Raw genomic sequence first — 21,270 nt, forward strand, 5'->3', positions numbered from 1 at the left:
GAGAGAGAGGAAGAGAGAGAATCCCAAGCAGGCTCTGTGCTGACTGCACAGAGCCTGACATGGGGCTCACATCCACAAACTGTGAGATCGTGACCTGAGCAGAAATCAAGAGTCAGATGCTGAACCAACTGAGCCACACAGGCGCCCCCTGAATCTTATATTTTAGAATAACTTCTAGAGTTTTCAGTTTCAAGCAGACGTAATCTTATTGGGACTATTCGTCAGTGGGAGCTTGACCAAACCTACTTCAATATAATTGTAATTAGCCTCCTAATCATATGCAGTCAAATAGATGCTGCCTAAGGACTGGAAAACTAACTTAACAAAGAACATTCCCCCTACAAAGTTGTTCCTACCAGCGATCTGGACTAATGAGAAGGTGGGAGGCTGGGAGAGCGAGTGGCCAGCATTGGCCACTGGTGTGATTTGAGGTCCCTGATCTCACCTGCCTCGGTCTCCTGTCCACTCACGCACCTCCTTGTAACGCTAAGGAAATGCCAGCCTGGGACTAGTCTCGGGATCCCGCTCACGTCCACAAGAGTGTAATCAGTGAATTTTTAAATAGCGTCAGTGCCTTGGTGAAATGCTTTGTGGGGCCTCTAGAAAGGCCATATTATTATTCCTCTCAGTGACTATGTTGGACGCATTAAAATTTGTGCCTTCGTGACTCGTATTGGGTGTATGTCACCGACCCAGAAACCAGTCTGTTAACTTGTTAACGATGCAGATGGAAGGGCCGTCTGCTTTCTGCAGGAAGACCGCTACGTGAGATCTCTCTGAATTTCAGTTAGCTGCGCTCCAGCGACCTGGGTCCATCCAGGGTGCTTTTGTTTTTTACCTGCGACATAAACATTTTGGATGGCATGAATGTGTCATTTTTAGAGAGTACTCTGATTTCACAGACCATGAATGAGGCCCTGGGATTTTGAGGAAGCTAAAATACTGGCGGAATGGAAAGCTTTTGAATCTAAGAATTAGAGCCAACGTGGTTGCTCTGAAGTCAAATAAGCCGTATATCACCATTTTGGGTTCTTCTTTTGAACCTGTAGCGTCGGAAATTTGTTTTTGAGTCACTTGATACACAGGAACAGCTCATGTTGGTTTTAAAAGGGAATGAATCAATTTTTCTAGCAAGATTTCACTAGCAGTGCTCTACTTTGAGGTCAGATTATTGCAAAGTGGCTTGGAGATGATGAGAAATCTGCTGTCCTTCCTCCTGGTTGTAGCACATGCAGAAGCTGAAAACTTAGAGAGTTCTTGGTAGATTACTTTCAAATGGATTTTGTGTTAAAGAACAAGCCATTTTTAGAAAATTATCTACCTTTGCCCCCAAACCTGATTGGTTGACAACTTTCAAAGGACGTTTATTATTTTTTTACACGACTCAAGCGAAAAAATAAAATCAGTTGTAATATTTTCTGCTTTTCCCCTCCATCTGAGAATTTGCTCCAAGGCGTTAGGCAAAAAGAGGTCAGGCTTTTAAAAAATTACTTATTTTTACGATGAGATTTGAGAAGTTTATCCTCTTGAGAAGGGTGGATGGTTTCCATTTAATGTAATTAACTACATTTAAATTTTTATTGTCTGGAGATCAGAATCTGGCCCCACAACCAGATTGGCAAGAGAAATACTTTATTATGTTTGCATTTTAACTGTCAGGATTCAGGAGCTTTTACTTCCTGAACCGCTCTTTAATGGATTAAGCATTTGAATAGCCAGTTCCTGGCCAGAGGAGTTTTTAGCATAATTGCCAAAGTCAAGGTCATTAGAAGCATCAGCGGGATCCTGTCGCTTTCCAGGCCTGTGTTCCTAGTTGGATCATTTGAACTTCTGAGTGACGAGGTAGCTTTTGTCTGCTTTCAAGCCACACCAAGTGTGGGGCTTGGTATTTTTGGCTTAAGTGGTATCTATACGAAAGATTTGGTGAGTAATATGTAATCAGCCTTAATCGCCCTGAGGTACGGTACCCGCGAAGCTCTGATCTAGTTGTCAAGAACATGCACTTTGCAGGGAGAGGTCTCATTTAAATCCAAATTCCACGTTTTACAAGACCTCCCCGCCAGGGCGTTGTGAGGTGTATCAGTCCTGAAGCACGCATGCCCGACGGGACACGTAACAAAGGCTCCAGCCCAGTAATTCTCCACCCCTCCCATCAGGGCTGTGCGAAGTCGCGGTGGGGGGAGGGGGGGAGGGTCCTTCATATTTATATGGGATCAGAGTGGGCACCCATGATGACAGTTCTGTCACCTGGAGGCTGGTTCCAAGAGGACTGACAGCACCCGAGGCAGTATTCATTTGTTCTCACAAGGCTTTGAACCGTTCACTTCCTAGCGCGAGGAACTGAGGTTTGCTGGGCCCTTCCTCGTGTCGTGGCCCCAGAGCAGAGAAAGCCAGGTCTAGATGGTGGCAGAAGGCATCAGGTGGGACATCTGTCCAGCAGCGCCTCTGCCAGGCTCTGTCTGTCCTGTTGCCTTGGCCGCACGAGGGACGGCTGTGCGTGAGGGGTCGGAGGGCCCCCCATCAGTTCCCCTGTCCGTAGCACCCCCAGATTCTCAACCACGGCCGTGAGAGCTTTGCCCTCTCATGGCCTGCTTTTGTGTTTTCTCATTTTGATTTGCTTCTGTTTTTGTTGGTTTGTTTCTCATTTCTGCCTCGAGTCTCTAAACGTAGCTGGTAAGTCGTTTCTGAGCAAGTTCCTCCCGCCCCTCGGGGCCCCTGCATCTCCCCCCACTATCGGTCAGGCCGTCGATTGTACCCTACCAACCGTAATGACATCTTCCCCTTTCCATTCCAGTTTCAAGGAGAAGCTGGGGCCAGCAGGCCCAGGAGTATCCAGAACAGAAGCCGTGGTCCTCCAGTAGAGACGGCCACCAAGGCGGCAAATCTAGCGACTCTGGGGAAGAAGCGGAGAGAGAGTTTATTTTTGTGTAAAGGTCCCCGGTGCACAAGTCTCAGTGCAGGGGTGCTTTGTTAGCCGTTAGAGAGCAGTCAAGGGCAACGCTTCCTCCTGAGTTCTTCTCTCGGTGCTCTTTTCCTTTCCCTTCTTTTCTTTACTTGCCTTTTGAAAACAGAAACAGACCCATTTGGGTTTTTTGGTAATCAAAGTACATTTGTTTCGTCTTCTCCCGACCCTCGGCATTTGATTCCGAAGCATTCCTCCATATGCCTTTAGTGAAAGCCAGCAATTATTCCATGGGCCCTACTGGAATTTCTCGGAGGCAGCGACAGCGTGCCCCGCGAGAGGAGTTTGGGGAGGTAATCCAAGTACCTGGACACATCCTCACACGAGTATCACCATCGGCTGACGGTGGGGTACCGCTGCTTGGACCCGTGTCAGATCTGCACTTGACTCGAGAGAGCAATTTATTCTTGATGTATGCAGTTGCACATTGTAAGTATATTAACAGAGCACACTAATAAATAATTTGTATAAATTATATATATTAGATCTTGGCTATGGTTTTTACGTTCTCCCCTGGGGAACTTCTTCCTTCTTGATGTGGAATTGTCCACGTAAATTTGGTCGGTGACCTTCGCGATACCATCCAGGAGCCCAGTTAAGAACAGGGTGAAAGAGGCCCACAGCTGATCTTACCATGTGCCCGGATTCATGTACATAGTTGATCGGAATGAGGTTTTATGAATATTCATGTTTTTTGAAGGCCTATAATTTCTGTCTGCATATTAGCTTTTAATGTATGATTTTAAGAATACTTTGACACCTGTAAAAAAAATCAAAACACTACTCTTTTTAAGACATTTCACAAATATTCACTTACATTACAGGCTGAGGTATTTTATTCATATGTATATTTATACCAATAAAATGATTTTACAAGTGGAATTTTGGCCTTCTCTGGTTCTTTCGTAAGTGTAGGATTGGCTCGTAGTAATGAACTTCGTGTTTCTAAAATCCAGAATGATCACAGACCCCAGATAATCAAACCTGTTATATTCAAAATAGATGTAACTCGCTAATCCATTGTCCGCTCTCACCTTTGCAAAGAAGAGGAAATTAATCAAAAGTCTGTGAGTTTGATACGTTCCCCGTTCCCTCAGATCAAGGGCCCTAAAAGGGGTGCGAGCGTGAATGGTGTTTTGAATTCACAAGCAGTGCGGTTGACGGTTGGAAAGAAGAATTACAGGAGTCGGGGCGTGTGTGACATGACTCTTCCCCACCACACACACACGCGCACACACACACACACACACCCCTACACAGACTGAGTGCCAGTAAATGTGGACTGAGTGGTTTGTTGCCATTGCGTGAGATTCTATGAAGACACAGATTGTTGCTTCCACATAAATGTCATAATGTCTTACACGCCCATAGGAACAGACGCCTCTGCTGGATGTGTAAGCTGGAGAAACACGCGGGCAGAGACGGGACTCGGCGAGTTAACACCACATGCAGCACGACAGAGCCTGCGTTCGTGGTCAGCGGATTGCAGTGGGAAGGGGGCATCAGTTCTGTCTGTGACGCTGAGGCCTCAGAGGAGGGGACGTTCGTGCAGGGCCTTGAAGCAATACCTTCGCAAGTACAGGGACTTGGTCTGGTTCGTAGTAGCGTCCCCCATAAATGTGTGATGTGACCCACGTCAGGCCATAGGCGTCAGTGGGGAGACAGCAGAATGTGCTCATCTCCGAGCGAGCAAGGTCCCTTTCACCTGGAGCATGTGGTGAGGACCCCACCTGAGCTCTCTCTCTGGATTCTTGCATCGGGAGAAGGCCGCACGGTCACTGGCCTTGGAGTTGGAACTCGAGGGTATGTGGCAGGAGCCAGTGCGTGTTTTCGAGCAATACTGTAAGACGGGGAGCGTATACAGATAAGCCCTGTGGCCCAGGGAGGCGAGCGGCTGAGCGAGACTCCATTTCCCCTCGTGCTGACGATCAGGACATACCTGTTGAGATGCCCCTTCAAGGGAAAGCGCTGTGGGGGTCTGGCTGCCTGCACCCGCTACCCCTGCGGGCCCAGCACGGCCCCCGTGCCAAAACTGTGACACCCTCGCCCCCGGCCTCTACTGGGCAGCCTCCCCTTGGCCTGACCGGGACTGAGAGCAGCAGAAGCCCCTTCCATCCAGGCCGCCTCTCCCTCGCCTTCCCCAGGTGGTCGCCAGCAGCCTGGTCTGTGGGTGCCGGCCTCGCCCGCTGCTCCCACGCACGCGTCCCCCACAGACGCTTCCCCGGCACAAAAGTCCCCACGGTCTAGTCCCACCTCGGCCTCTGCTTCCTGGAGAAACCGAGCCCCCACACTCTCCGCATCCCGGGTCCCTTGACCAAGTTCAGGAACACGGGGTATCTGCTGAGCTGAAGGCCAGTGCATTTCCCTCAGGGCATGTGGGCTTTGGTGTTTGTTTTGTGAATATGTTCACGAATACATATGAAGATAGGATTTGTCTTAGTCCCTGAACGCTGCTATAACAAAAGCACCATAGACTTGTTGGGGGGGGGGGGGGGAGGAGGCGGTGCTTAAACATTTTCTCACAGCCCTGGAGGCCCGAAGTCCAAGATCAAGGGGCTGGCAGATTCGGTGTCTGGTGATGTCCTGCCTCCTGGTTTGTAAATGGCTTTTTGCTGTGTCCTCACACAGTGGAAGGGACAAGGGAGGTCTCTGGCGACTCTCTGAAGGGCAGGGATCCTGTTCATGAGGGTGCGGCCCTTATGACCTAATCAGCTCCCGAATGCCTCACCTCTACGTACCACCGCGTTGGGGGTTGGGGCTTTGCCATAACAATTTGGGGGTGGGGGTGGGACACAGTCTGCCATTTTTCACATGTCCCTAAAAGAAAGATACCTTGGGGGCGGAGAGCAGACTGACGTCTCAGGTCGTCTAGGACCCGCACCTCGATTCTGGGTCCCCGTCAGGTGCACACGTTCGGGGACCAGTGAAGCCAGGTGCTGGGACCGCAAGGGAGCAGATCGGGAGCTCCCTGTTCCAGAGAGCCCTCTGGACTCCCAGAAAATCCCAAGACTGAGAGAGAAGCAGACCGACTACCAGGAAGGGTCTGGAATCTTCCCATAAAGCTAAACGACAGTGACGACGTTCCCGTTGGGGTCACGTGCCAGCCCGGAACCGAGGATGCGGCTGGTTCCCGGCCCACCCCAGGTACACCAAGCAGGGGTTGGATAATCCAGGAACCACGGCTGCTTGCTCACAGGGTGTGGCTGGGCCCTGCAGGCCGGCCTTCCAATGTTGCTTTCCCTTAGTTTAACGTCGGTCAGTTGGGATGTACTTGGCACATGGCACTGGCCAGCAACGGTCAGGCCGGCGTCAGGTGTCGCAGAGAAGTTCAGTTGCAACTAAAAACTGGCCGCTGACTATTCAGGAAGAGAAGCGTCATGCCTGGTTTAGGAGGACGGGAGGAGTGCGGGCAGGAGGAAAGCTGAGCTCGGGCCCCTGCCCCTGCCCCGTGCCCCCTCATTCCCCCCTCCTTGTGCGCTGGCTTGCGTTGACCATCGTTTTAACTCGCCGTTTGCAAAACAGTCTTCCCAGAGAAAATAACCGTGCAAAGGCGAAGGGAAAACAAATGATCCATTTTCTTGTGCAAAGAAGAAAGAGTGAAAAATTACAACGGAATTACTCTCAGAGGGCAGGAGAGCCCCGACTTTTCAACGGAGAAGCTGTGCCTGGCTTCAGTCCCGTGTGAAAATGCTAAACTGAGATGGCCTCGAGACGATTCTTTGCTTCACAGCTTCCGCTTGCTACACTGAAAGCGGCGCCCGAGTGTGGCCCTGCCGTGCAGAGACCACGTGGTGCGCTCGTTCTGTCCCTCTCTGCTTTTCCCCGGAGCAGGAACGGTGGCCGATGCCCTGGACGGCCTGTCTGGGGAGCTGGCTGGGAGACCAGGCAGATGCGGCCGCGGACCGTGGGGCTGACCCTCCTTTCCCCCTCTTCGTGAGGTGCTAAGGGACTAGCGGAGGGGTCGGGCCCTCACTGTTACCACTGCCACGTTCAGTGTCCTGCCCTAAGTGACACGCTCCCCTCCTGACTTGACCTTCCTTAGCCCAGAGCCCAGCTCCGTGGCCAAACTGCTGGAAACCAGAGCAGGGAGGACAGAGGCACGGGGAAGGCTGAAAACAAGGGATGTACTTTTCTTCTTCTTCTTGTGTTTTGGTTTTTCGTTGGTCTCTCCCGCGGGTGGACTGGATGAAGAACTATAAAAGCGCGTTTTGACGAGGGCACACTGGACACCCTGTGTGTTAGCCAACTTGGCAATAAATTCAAAAAATAATTTTTTTAAAAGAGCGCGTCGTGAGGCGGCCCGCCCGGCTCTTTGCCTCCTCCCAGGGCGGGCCAGGCACCGGGCAAGCTGTCTGCTCCCCGAGCTGCTCTGTGTGAACATCCCGGCCCCCCGGCTCTCAACTCACACTGAGCCGAGAGCAGGACAGAGTCACCGCGCGAGCCATAATTCTCACCTGCCTGGTGCCGTAATTCGCGTGAGCTGACATCTACGCTTGCGTGCCTCACACAGGGACGTGGGAGAACAGCCAGTTTGCTTCTGAGCAGCAGGCAACATCGGCCTGGAGCCAGGGAGGTGCGCGGGTCCGGAATGTGGGTCACGGTCGGCCACCGTCACCGACATGGCCCAGGTCCACAATGCAGAACAGAGCATCTGGGACTGGCGAATTGCATCTCAGGATTTCTGAGTCTGGGGTCAGATGCTCCCCACCTTGAATTTGGAGCTTCCCCTGTAAGGACAATTTACACACAGGTGAAGTCTCCAAGCCACAGCTGAAAATTTCTCGTGAATTAGACGCTCTCCCCAGTCAGAGGTTTCTCCAAATCCACAGTGGTGAGATGTGTGTTCTCCAAGGGCTCTGTCCACACCGCTGTCGGATGGAGGCAAGATCGAACAGAACCGGGGCAACGTGTCCACACTGTCCAGTGGCAGCTGGTGTTATCTTTAACTCAAAGAGGCTGTCACCTACCCTGTATGCACACGTAGACCGTGCACCTATGTATCCACGCCCGGCCTGGCACTCTGGGATCGGGCCCAGCTCTGCACCTCCCTTGACGCGCCGTGATCGTGAGGACTTTTGAAAAGGAAAGCCTGTTTTAACCTTCGTTCCTGAAGGTAAGAGGGAAGGAGCCATGTCCTTCCCAGACAGAAGCTCTGAAAGGAAGGTAGACCCTCTAAGTGGTTTCCGTGTGGTCCGAGGGGCCCGGACGCAGAAACAGCCCTGCCGGAAGGCGCGCCTTGAGCTCCTAGACGTTGAGTCCCTGCAGAGAATCTAGACCTGAATGGCATGTGCGTTCCCCACTGGAGGGGTGTCCTCAGCCACGGGGGTAACCGCGGGGATCGAGAGCTTGGGCGTTGGGTTCTGTTGGTTTTTGTGTTTGTTTCTTGGGTTCCACACAAAAGTGAGACCATGCGGTATTTGTCTTTGACATTTCACTTAGCGTAATGCCTTCAAAGCCCATTCATGTTGTGGCAAATGGCAACATGTCATTCTTTTTTAGGGCCGAATGGTAGGTTTTATGCTTGTTCAGGCATGAAAGGTCTACAGATTAGGAGACGCCCGCCACTGAGAAGATAGTTGGTCACTCGCAGGAGGGGACACACCATGTGCCACGTGAGGCCACCCAGGGAGCACCAGGCTCAGTCGGGAGGTGACACCGGAAAGTGTGACACATGAAAACAAGACACCGTTCCCGCAACAGAGACCTTGTCCCTGAGGCTGCACAGCTGGAGGCGTGAACCAGGAAGGGGCTCAGAGCCTCGCTGCAGCCTGGCAGGTCCGTGGAGGGGTGCGGTGGTCCCGTCCCCATCTGAGGACGCGTGAAAGCCTGGGTCTGGGCCCCTGTCGTGGGGATCCGGGCATTTCAGAAGTGGGACCGCTCAGTTTTCCTGTGGAGTTTAATACGGGCCCAGCATGCCCAGCATGTCAGAGATTTTCCTCATCCCTAGTCATACTGACGTCTGGAAGACAGACCTGCAGACTCCCTCTGCCCCCGTTCCCAGATAATAAAATTGCGCTACTCTGCTAGAAAAGTCCCTCTCTCCTCCTAGCCTTGGGCATCCAGTGGGCCAACTCTAAATCCTCTTTCCTGAAGGACTGGATCAGGAGTGAACCTCTGACCCACAGAACCCGTCAGATTCTTTCTCCAAATAATTTAGGAAAGGGGTCGGCACACTGTTGCCCACCGTCTACGACGCGCCGTGGCTGCGACAGAGATCTGTGGGTCCAGAAAGCCTAAAATATTTACTGTCCTTTACCAAGTTTCCTGGCTCCTGAAAGAGAAGGTCAGAGAGACGAGGGGGACCACCGTGAGGGGGCTGGAGGGCCATCTGCATTCAGAACAGAGCAAACTGTGCTCAGAGACAGGAGTGAGTGAATCCCAAGCCGGCCAGAGGGGCTACCATGTGGCTGCAAGACTACGGACCCATTAAGGTCCCCGGCATACGTTGCCGCCCCTTGATGAACCCCAGAAGGGGTTGAGCTCAGAGCACACAGCGATAGGCAATGAAAGGTGCTTGTTTCTCTGGACCTATGGCTTTTAACTCGATCCTCTGATGCCGATGAGCTGTGCTGGTCTACATCTGAGTGAAAAAGACCACATTTGTCCTCTAGCCTAAATCCCAGACAAGGCAGACCATGTCCCTTCCCCAGGGGCACAGCGGGAGCCCTAGGGGGACTTCCAGCACAGGCTCCCTCCCTCCCACGGCCCCCCCTTTGCTGTCATCTGGTGAGGAACCTGCAGGAAGCAGCTGAAGGGAACGGGGGTGTATCGTCAGTCCGCTGAAGTGCCCTTCTGGAGAGCGGCATCCCTGATCTCCTGATTTGGTTCCTTTCTGGAAGAAAAGGTATGTGTTCATGGAGCCTCTACTTGGGAAATGCATAACTCTGATTTACGTCAGGCAGTATAGGAACAGCCGTGGCAGGACAAAAAAGGAAGAAGTAACAAAATCACAAAGTTATGTAGAATCTAACTGGCGGGGGGTGTGATAGCCAAGCCCCCGATGAGAATAATCGGGATGATTAAAATCGCCCTTTCTCAGCGAACCGGAAGACACGAAAGACAATTTTGACCACTCCAACTCTTTTTTTTTTTTTAATTTTTTTTTTCAACGTTTATTTATTTTTGGGACAGAGAGAGACAGAGCATGAACGGGGGAGGGGCAGAGAGAGAGAGGGAGACACAGAATCGGAAACAGGCTCCAGGCTCCGAGCCATCAGCCCAGAGCCCGACGCGGGGCTCGAACTCACGGACCGCGAGATCGTGACCTGGCTGAAGTCGGACGTTCAACCGACTGCGCCACCCAGGCGCCCCCACTCCAACTCTTAATAACATAAAAACATGTGTGTGTCATGTATGACCATGAGGACAGTCAAAAGATAAATGGCAAGCTGGGAAAAATGCCTGCCACTTTTATCACAGACAGGGGCTGCAACATTGTTTCCAATGTTTAATTGTTTTTATTTTTGAGAGAGACAGAGAGAGTAAGGGAGGGGCAGAGAGAGAAGACAGAGAGAGGAGGAGAGAGAGGGAGGGAGAGAATTCCAAGCAGGCTCCACAGTGAGCACAGAGCCTGAGGCAGGGCTCGATCTCACGACTGTGAGACTGTGACCTGAGCCGAAATCAAGGGTCAGTCACTTAACCGACTGAGCCCCCCTCCAGGCACCGCTGCAACATTATTTAACAGAATAGTTCGTCACCGTTTTCCTCATCCTAATGGAGTGACCTTCTTCCAACCTGAGAAGACGTCATCGTTAACTTTTCAAATTACTGCAGCGTTCGTGTCCAATTCTAAATCTGAAAAGAAGCTGCGAGTGGCTGGCAGAGGCCAGGCTGCAAATCCCTTAGGACTGCCTCCGCCAACCTGCGGCCTGCACGGGATTCCCCGGAGATGAGCTCCCAGGCAAAAATGACAGAACAACGAGAAAACTCACCGCCCGTGGTAATGAAGGAGTCCGATGGGGATTTAAGGACGGCGGACACATGTAAATATTTAAAAACAAAGATGGGGCGCCTGGGTGGCTCGGTCGGTTAAGCGTCCGACTTCAGCCAGGTCACGATCTCACGGTCCGTGGGTTCGAGCCCCGCGTCGGGCTCTGGGCTGATGGCTTAGAGCCTGGAGCCTGCTTCTGATTCTGTGTCTCCCTCTCTCTCTGCCCCTCCCCCGTTCATGCTCTGTCTCCGTCTCAAAAATAAACAAACATTAAAAAAAATTTATAATAAAAACAAAGAGAATCCACAAGACAAAAACAGGAACTTATTTTTAAAAGAACAAGCTGTTTTTTGAGAGTCAGAGCATCGCAGAGGATTAGAGGTGGCGTCTAAAGTTTTACAAGGCTTTGGCAGGCAAGGTCCACATCGGCTTTGACACAGAATGTGGCAATAGTGACAGGGCATAACTTCTGAGGCCGGGCTTTCAGAGACATGTGGCTGCTGTCTTCGTTTCTTAGGCCGCTCCCTCTTGGAACCTAGCTTCTGTGCTGTGACAAACCCAAGTGAGCCGCATGGAGGAGGACTTGAAGCTTCCCCATAGAGAGCCCCAGCTGAGCTCCTGGCCACCAGACAGTACCAAGTGGCAGCCATGTAAGGGACGCCCTTCTTTGGACCGTTCCGGTGATGTCGACGGAAGCAGCAGTGAACCTCCTTTGCCGAGCCCAAGGCCAAACTGCAGAACTGTACGCAAGTCCATGACCACCGTTCTCTGCGTTTGGGAGTGGTTTGTTACCTAGCAACAGACCGTCATGGAGAGGTCACGGTTCGGATGGAGAGATGGGCTATACCCCCACTGCCAGCTTTCCCTTGGGTGAGCGCCAAGGCAGATTCTGGGGCACTCAGTGTCACCCTCGAAGGGGGCCGTAGACGGGACAGAGGGCGTGGCTTTTGCAGTGCTGACAAGAGAAACAGCTGGCAACAAGCAGCCCACGCTGAAAGTGAGTTCTAAGGGACCCAGAAGGACAAAGAAGAGTTTCAATGATCACCGTGTCATCACAGAAAGGTTTATAGTTTCAAATAATTAACTTGGATTTTATGCTTTATTATATGAAAGTTCACTTGTATTCATGCCATTTATAAACAAACAAAAAAAATCACTGACCACACATGCTATTAAATTGCAAGAATTCATGTTTCTGCCGAGAATTCATCAGTGAGTACGTCCCACACTCCATGTGTATTTCTCTCGGGTACTCCTCCTCGAGCTCCTGCTTCCCGGGTCCCGAACTTCACGTTGCCTGCTTCGGTTTGGGGCTGACCCCCTGTCTCCGGCCACTATCCCAGGCTGCCCTTGGAAGTCTTGCTCAGTCCCTGGCATTTGGTGGGTGGTCAACAAATATTTATAGAGTGGAGCCAAGTCCACTTCTAGAATGACTTCTTAAACAGCTGTACTGTGGTCTAATCAACTAAAAGTCACCTACCTCAAGTGTAGACCTTGATGATATTTATTACATGTATGTGGTGGTAAGACACTGCCACAATCCAGGTCTTTAACACTCTGTCACCCTTAAAATGGCCCTCATGGCTGTTTCTTTCCTTTGCCCTTTGGAGCTGTCACTAAATCAAAGCAATCTCTTTAAATCCTAAGGTTTACTATAGAGTCTATGAGAGGCTCGCCACATTTGAATGTTCAATAAATATCAGAAGATAATGCTAAAGAAGGCCCTGTTTATATTTCCAGCGAGAAATTTCACTTTGAGTTTATAAAAAGATGCAGAGATTCTAAGTCAGAGTTGAATGCATGCGTCAGGGTTCATTAGCAATGCTTCAAATTATAGACCACTGATGTTTCTTGTACAACTAACCATCAATTAGCTATGCTAATGAGAAAAGCAGGAAATGACTGCAAGGAAAAAGTGAAATCAACAGGGATAAAAAAGAACAATGCACGCAAACCTTAGTCTCAGCCACCAGTTAAAACTTACCAGAGCGACTTATAAGTATGAATTCTAAGAAGTTTTTTCCTTTTTCATATTGTCCTTCAGAGGAGCCATATCCAAATCATAAAATGACCAAAATATATAATAGACAAAGGGATAGTCAGTGGTCCTGATTTAATTCCTAGGGGAGCTTTAAAAATATTATCAGTGCGGGGGCGCCTGGGTGGTTCAGTTGGTTAAGTGTCCAACTTCAGCTCAGGTCATGATCTTGTGGTTCATGGGTTCCAGCCCTACATTGGGCTCTGTGCTGACAGCTGAGAGCCTGGAGCCTGCTTTGGATTCTGTGTCTCCTTCTCTCTCTGCCCCTCCTCTGCTTGTTCTCTCTCTCTCTCTCAAATATAAACATTAAAAAAAATTTTTTTTTAATTTTGGATACAGTGTCAAAATCAGTCAGGTAATCTGTGTGAACTCACCAACTTGGTGACTGATCTTGTTTTCTGATAAATAGTGGAAAAAGGGAAAATAAGGCAAATGCTAGAAGTAATAAGGTCTAATGTAAGGTTGTTGTTAAATAATTATGGTAAGTCTCTATGATGGGCTTCGCTGCATACACAGAAATCTTGATTTTGAAGCCTGATCTATCCCTCCCTCTCTCTGTCTCTCTCTCTCTCTCTCACACACACACACACACACACACAGTGCTCAGAACATAAGGGCAAGTTACAAAAGCATGCATATAGGATGACCCAATTCTGTAATGTAAAATACATTGTTCTACTGTCCTATGTTCTACACATAGGAAAAATTAGAAGGATATTCACTAATGATGTGAATGATGTTTATCTCTGGAATGGGGAAGAGGGAGACTCATGGGTGGTTTTCATTTTGCTATTTATAATTCTATTTTAAAACTTTCTACAGTAAACATAATAATGCAAACTATTACAATTGTTAAAGTTTTTTAATCTTTAAGGATTTTTACACCTAAAGGAAGGAGGAAAGAAATACAGCTACAAAGACTGCTATTCTCAGAACTGGAGAACCAAATGGAACTCTATAGAAACAATTTCCAGGAGCCTGGCATGTGGCACTTGGTGAGAATTGTAATTTCCAAATGATAACTTTTCATTTTCTGTCATGAATGCTAGGTAGATAATATTCACATAACTTGCATTCTCTCAGAGATTTCCTTGGATGGGGGTGGGGGGGGAACCATCCCAACCCTTGACAAAGAAGAGAGCCATTGAGAAAGTATTTGAGAATACTGGATCAGAGAAAACCGCCGGAAGACTAGCAGAACGGACTCTCCGGAGCTGAGTGTAGACAAGAGGCCCACGGAAGAGGGTAGGAAGGGTGGAGAGGCCGTGCGCACTACACGGACCGGTAGGAGGGAGCCAGGGCAGTGGAGGGGCAGCCCACCTGGCAAGGTGGAATCCCCGAGTCTGGCTTGCAAAAGTGGAGGGGCCTGGCGGAGTGTGTTCTGACAGCCAGTGTGACTTAACATCTGGAATGTTAAAAGTCAACAGCTCTGCTCGGAGAGCGGGGAGGGCAAGAGGACAACAGGAGGGAGAGTTGTTGAGCCCCAGAGGACAGAGCTCAGCTCGGCGGGGAACAAAGGTGCTCGCCAGCACCATCTCCCTCACCCATCCCCCAGCCAAAATCCCAAAGGGAACCAGTTCCCGTCAGGGAACTTGCTTGCACCGGGCAAACACCCAACGCTGTGCTTCTGTGAATCCATCCCTCCGATGGGTCTGCCTGCCTCCCTCCCAGTGCTGCAGGGCCCCTCCCACAGGGGACCACCAATGGCAAAGCGAGCTGAGCCTACCCCTCCCACCCCTGTGCACCTTGCGGATCCCCCCCGGCTAAAACGCCAGATCCCATCGAAGCAGCACCACAAGCCTGGCACTGTGCAAGTAGCCCAGACAGAGGCCACACCACTCCACAGTGAGTCCTGCCCCTGGGAGAGGGGAAGAGGAGGTACACACCAGTCTGACAGCGGTGTGGCCCCAGCGGTGGGCCGGAGACAGACATTGGGTCTGACTGTGGCCCCGCCCACCAACACAAGTTACTCCGGACAGCACAGGGTAAGTGCCGCGCCACTCCAGGGACTATCCAAAATGACGAAACGGAAGAATTCTCCTCAAAAGAAACTCCAGGAAGTAGCGACAGCTAGAGAATTGATCAAAAACTAAGTAACATAACAGAACAAGAATTTAGAATAATAGTCATAAAATTAATCACTGGGCTTGAAAAAAGTATAGAGGACAGCAGAGAATCTATTACTACAGAGATCAAGGGACTGAGAAACAGTCAGGAGGAGCTAAAAAATGCTATAAATGAGGTGCAAAATAAAATGGAGGTGGCCATAGCACAGACTGAAGAGGCAGAGGCAAGAATAGGTGAATTAGAAGATAAAATTATGGAAAAAGAGGAAGCTGAGAAAAAGAAAGATAAAAAAATCCAGGAGTATGGGGGGAGAATTAGAGAACTAAGCGATGCAATCAAACAGAACAATAACCTTATCATAGGAACTCCAGAAGAAGAAGAGAGAGAGAAAGGGGCTGGCCGAAGGTGTACTTGAACAAATCATAGCTGAGAACTTCCCTGATCTGGGGAAGGAAACAAACACTGAAATCCAGGAGGCACAGAAACTTCCCTTCAGATGTAACTTGCATTGATCTTCTGCACAACATATCATAGTGAAACTGGCAAAATACAAAGATAAAGAGAGAATTCTGAAAGTAGCTAGGGATAAACAGTCCCTAACATACAAAGGTAGACACATAAGGGTAGTAGCAGACCTATCTACTGAAACTTGGCAGGCTAGAAAGGCATGGCAAGAAATTTTCAATGTGATGAACAAAAAAAAAAAACATGTAGCCAAGAATCCTTTATCCAGCAAGTCTGTCATTCAGAATAGAAGGAGAGATAAAGGTTTTCCCAAACAAAAACTGAAGGAATTCATCACCACTAAACCAGCCCTACAAGAGATCCTAAAGGGGACTCTGTGAGTGAAATGTTGCAAGGACCACAAAGTACCAGAGACATCACTACAAGCATGAAACCTACAGACATCACAATGACTCTAAACCCGTATCTTTCAATAACACTGAATGTAAATGGAGTAAATGCTCCAACCAAAAGACATAGGGTATCAGAATGGATAAAAAAACCAAGACCCATCTATTTGCTGTCTACAAGAGACTCATTTTAGACCTGAGAACACCTTCAGATTGAAAGTGAGGGGAGGGAGAACTATCTATCATGCTACTGGGAGTCAAAAGAAAGCTGGAGTAGCCATACTTATATCAGACAAACTAGACTTTAAAGGCTGTAACAAGGGATGAAGAAGGGCATTATATAATCATTACAGGGTCTATCCATCAGGAAGAGCTAACAATTATAAATGTCTATGCGTAGAATATGAGAGCCCCCAAATATATAAAACAATTAATCACAAACATAAGCAACCTTATTGATAAGAATGTGGTAATTGCAGGGGACTTTAATACTCCACTTACAACAATGGATAGATCATCTAGACACAAGATCAATAAAGAAACAAGGGTCCTGAATGATACATTGGATCAGATGGACTTGACAGATATATTTAGAACTCTGCATCCCAAAGCAACAGAATATACTTTCTTCTCAAGTGCACATGGAACATTCTCTAAGATAGATCACATACTGGGTCACAAAACAGCCCTTTATAAGTAAAAGAATTGAGATCATACCATACACACTTTCAGACCGCAATGCTATGAAGCTTGAAATCAACCACAGGAAAAAGTCTGGAAAACCTCCAAAAGCATGGAGGTTAAAGCACACCCTACTAAAGAATGAATGGGTCAACCAGGCAATTGGAGAAGAAATTTAAAAATATATGGAAACAAATGAAAACGAAAATACAATCCAAACGCTTTGGGATGCAGCAAAGGCAGTCCTGAGAGGAAAATACATTGCGATACAGGCCTATCTCAAGAAACAAGAAAAATGCCAAATTCAAAATCTAACAGCACACCTAAAGGGAATAGAAGCAGAACAGCAAAAACACCCCAAACCCAGAAGAAGAAGAGAAATAATAAAGATCAGAGCAGAAATAAACAATATAGAATCTAAAAAAACTGTAGAGCAGATCAATGAAACCAAGAGTTGGTTTTTTGAAAAAATAAAATTGATAAACCTCTAGCCAGGCTTCTCAAAAAGAAAAGGGAGAGGACCCAAATAGATAAAACCATAAATTTAAAATGGAATCATTACAACCAATCCCTCAGAAATACAAACAATTATCAGGGAATACTATGAAAAATTATATGCCAACAAACTGGACAACCTGGAAGAAATGGACAAATTCCTAAGCACTCACACGCTTCCAAAACCCAAACAGGAAGAAATAGAAAATTTGAACAGACCCATAACCAGCTAAGAAATTGAATCAGTTATCAAAAATCTCCCAACAAATAAGAGTCCAGGACCAGATGGCTTCCCTGGGGAATTGTACCAGACATTTAAAGCAGAGTTCATACCTATCTTTCTCAAGCTGTTGCAAAAAACAGAAAGGGAAGGAAAACTTCCAGACTCATTCTATGAAGCAGCATTACTTTGATTCCCAAACCAGACAGAGACCCAGCAAAAAAAGAGAACTACAGGCCAATATGATGAATATGGATGCAAAAATTCTCAACAAGATACTACCAAATTGAATTCAACAGCATATAAAAAGAATTATTCACCATGATCAAGTGGGATTCATTCCTGGGCTGCAGGGCTGGTTCAATACTTGCAAAATCAATCAATGTGATACATCATGTTAATAAAAAAAAGATAAGAACTGTATGATCCTGTCAATTGATGCAGAAAAAGCATTTGACAAAATTCAGCATCCTTTCTTAATAAAAACCCTCGAGAAAGTCAGGATAGAAGGAATATACTTAAACACCATAAAATCCATTTATGAAAATCCCACAGCTAATATCATCCTTAATGGGGAAAAACTGAGAGCTTTCCCCCTGAGATCAGGAACACGATAGGGATGTCCACTCTCACCGCTGTTATTTAACATAGTGTTGGAAGTGCTAGCATCAGCAATCAGACAACAGAAGGAAACCAAAGGCATCAAAATTGGCAAAGATGAAGTCAAGTTTTCACTTTTTGCAGATGACATGATATTATACATGGAAAACCCGACAGACTCCACCAAAAGTCTGCTACAACTGATACATGAATTCAACAAAGTCGCAGGATACAAAATCAATGTACAGAAATCAGTTGCATTCTTATACACTAATACTGAAGCAACAGAAAGACAAATAAAGAAACTGATCCCATTCACAATTGCATCAAGAATCATAAAATACCCGGGAATAAATCTAACCAAACATATAAAAGATCTGTATGCTGAAAACTATAGAAAGCTTATGAAGGAAATTGAAGAAGATATAAAGAAATGGAAAAACATTCTATGCTCATGGATTGGAAGAATAAATGTTGTTAAAATGTCAATACTACCCAAAGCTATCTACACATTCAATGCAATCCCAATCAAAACTGCACCAGCATTCTTCTTGAAGCTAGAACAAGCAATCCTAAAATTCATATGGAACCACAAAAGGCCCCAATTAGCCAAAGTAATTTTGAAGAAGAAGACCAAAGTGGGAGGCATCACAATCGAAGACTTTAGCCTCTATTACAAAGCTATAATCATCAAGACAGCATGGTATTGGCACAAAAACAGACACATAGACCAATGGAATAGAACAGAGACTCCAGAATTGTATCCACAAAAGTATGGCCAGCTAATCTTTGACAAAGCAGGAAAGAATATCCAATGGAAAAAAGACAGTCTCTTTAACAAATGGTGCTGGGAGAACTGGACGGCAACATGCAGAAGAATAAGACTAGACCACTCTCTTATACCATTCACAAAAATAAACTCAAAATGGATGAAGGACCTGAATGTGAGACAGGAAACCATCAAAACCCTAGAGGAGAAAGCAGGAAAAAAACCTCTCTGACCTCAGCCGCAGCAATTTCTCACTTGACACATCTCCAAAGGCAAGGGAATTAAAAGCAAAAATGAACTATTGGAACCTCATGAAGATAAAAAGCTTCTGCACTGCAAAGGAAACAATCAACAAAACTAAAAGGCAACTGATGGAGTGGGAGAAGATATTTGCAAATGACATATCAGACAAAGGGCTAGTATCCAAAATCTATAAAGAACTCACCAAACTCCACACCCAAAAAACAAATAATCCAGTGAAGAAATGGGCAGAAAACATGAATAGACATTTCTCTAAAGAAGACATCCAGGTGGCCAACAGGCACATGAAAAGATGCTCAAAATCGCTCATTAGGGAAATACAAATCAAAACCACACACAGATACCACCTCACGCCAGCCAGAGTGGCTAAAATGAACAAATCAGGAGACTATAAATGCTTGAGAGGATGTGGAGGAACAGGAACCCTCTTGCACTGTTGGTGGGAATGCGGACTGGCACAACCACTCTGGAAAACAGTGTGAAGGTTCCTCAAAAAATTAAAAACAGATCTATCCTATGACCCAGCAATAGCACTGCTAGGAATTTATCCAAGGGATACAAGAGTGCTGATGTATAGGGGCACTTGTACCCCAATGTTTATAGCAGCACTTTCAATAATAGCCAAATTATGGAAAAAGCCTAAATGTCCATCAACTGATGAATGGATAAAGAAATTGCGGTTTATGTACACAATGGAATACTACTTGGCAATGAGAAAGAATGAATATGGCCTTTTGTAGCAACATGGATGGAACTGGAGAGTGTGATGCTAAGTGAAATAAGTCATGCAGAGAAAGACAGATACCATATGGTTTCACTCTTATGTGGATCCTGAGAAACTTAACAGGAACCCATGGGGGAGGGGAAGGAAAAAAAAAAGAGGTTAGAGTGGGAGAGAGCCAAAGCATAAGAGACTCTTAAAAACTGAGAACAAACTGAGGGTTGATGGGGAGTGGGAGGGAGGGGAGGGTAGGTGATGGGTATTGAGGAGGGCACCTGTTGGGATAAGCACTGGGTGTTGTATGGAAACCAATTTGACAATAAATTTCATATTTAAAAAAATAAAGAAAGAAAATACTGGGTCAGCAGACATCACCTATAAGACTGTCTCGCCTCAGAGGTTCCCCCACCTGGAGATGGAGGAAGAGATCTGTGGTGGAAAAACCAAGGGTGGTTTACCTGAGACCCTCACTGTCCAAGCAGAAAACTCAGAGTAAAGCAAATACAAAGTAGCTAGAATTGACCCAAAATAAGTTACAACACGAAATAATATAACTTATGGATTAATGTAGGCTCTTTCACAGAGATTTTAATTTAAATTGTGTGAAACACTGATAATTTAAAAATATTTTTTTAATGTTTATTTTTGAGAGAGAGAGAGCACACAAAAAGGGGAGAGGCAGAGCGAGAGGAAGACACAGAATCTGAAGCAGGCTGCAGGCTCTGAGCTGTCAGCACAGAGCCTGACGCAGGACTTGAACTCATGAACTGTGAGATCATGACCTGAGCTGAAGTCGGAAGCTTAACTGACTGAGCCACCCAGGTGTCTGGACACTGTATCCATAACTACCCAGGGCCACTGATGATAACTACTGAGCCCTTGCCCTCTCTTCCTGCTACGTTCTCCGATATTTGTGCCCAACACTTTCCCCAGAAGTGATGATATTGCTTTTCCTCTTTTAACCTAAGCCACATTACTAAAAAATCCTGTCATTTATTTCAGCATCGTCTAAATGTGTATGTATGGAGTTTTATCATTTTAGTATCTAACTGCATTGAGTGTTTACTGTGGTAAGAAATTTATATGTATTCATTTTTTCATTTTACCTTTAGGACAACAAGGCAAATGCTTCAACTTTCCTCATTTTACAAGGAAAGACAGTGAGGTTTCTTTTGGGTAACTTGCCCAATATCACAGCTAGTAAGAGGCAAAGCCGGACCCTAAACCCAGAATGTTTGCTTCTAAACTATTTTTTTCATTATTATTAACTAACATCCATATTTGTTCAAATTTTCTTAGTTTTTGCTTAATGTCCTTTTTTTTCTGTCCTAGGATCGTATCCAGGATACAATATTGTGGTTAATTATGATCTCTTCTTAGGCTCCTCTTGGCTGTGACAGTTTCTTATTTCCCTTTTTCTCCAAACCATTTTCTTTATTTATTTTTTAAAGTTTATTTATTTTGAGAGAGAGGGAGTGTGTGTGTGTGTGTGTGTGTGAACAGGGGAGGGGCAGAGAAAGAAAGAATCCCAAGCAGGCTTTGCACTGTCAGCACAGAGGCCAACTTGGGGCTTGAACCCATGAACCGTGAGATCATGACCTGAGCCAAAACCAAGAGCCGGACGTTTAACCAACCAAGCCACCCAGGTGTCTCCCCCAACCATTAAAAAAAA

General features: G+C 47.0%; 1 protein-coding gene across 2 annotated transcripts in view; it reads left to right on the top strand.

Annotated features, from left to right (window-relative positions):
- Positions 1–3,837, top strand: part of CARMIL1 (capping protein regulator and myosin 1 linker 1) — a 311,314-nt gene extending 307,477 nt beyond the window's left edge. For both annotated transcript variants that reach the window (XM_047103122.1, XM_047103121.1), the window contains one exon: positions 2,795–3,837. In XM_047103122.1, the coding sequence (XP_046959078.1) occupies positions 2,795–2,974 (180 nt within the window). In that variant the 3' untranslated portion in view covers positions 2,975–3,837. The remainder of the gene's footprint in view (positions 1–2,794) is intronic.
- The last annotated feature ends 17,433 nt before the right edge of the window (positions 3,838–21,270 follow it).

The sequence above is a fragment of the Lynx rufus genome, unplaced genomic scaffold, assembly GCF_022079265.1.
Source record: "Lynx rufus isolate CCGP_SWC_20201006 ecotype Redwood Valley unplaced genomic scaffold, mLynRuf1.p SCAF_6, whole genome shotgun sequence".
NCBI classification, from domain to species: Eukaryota; Metazoa; Chordata; class Mammalia; order Carnivora; family Felidae; genus Lynx; species Lynx rufus.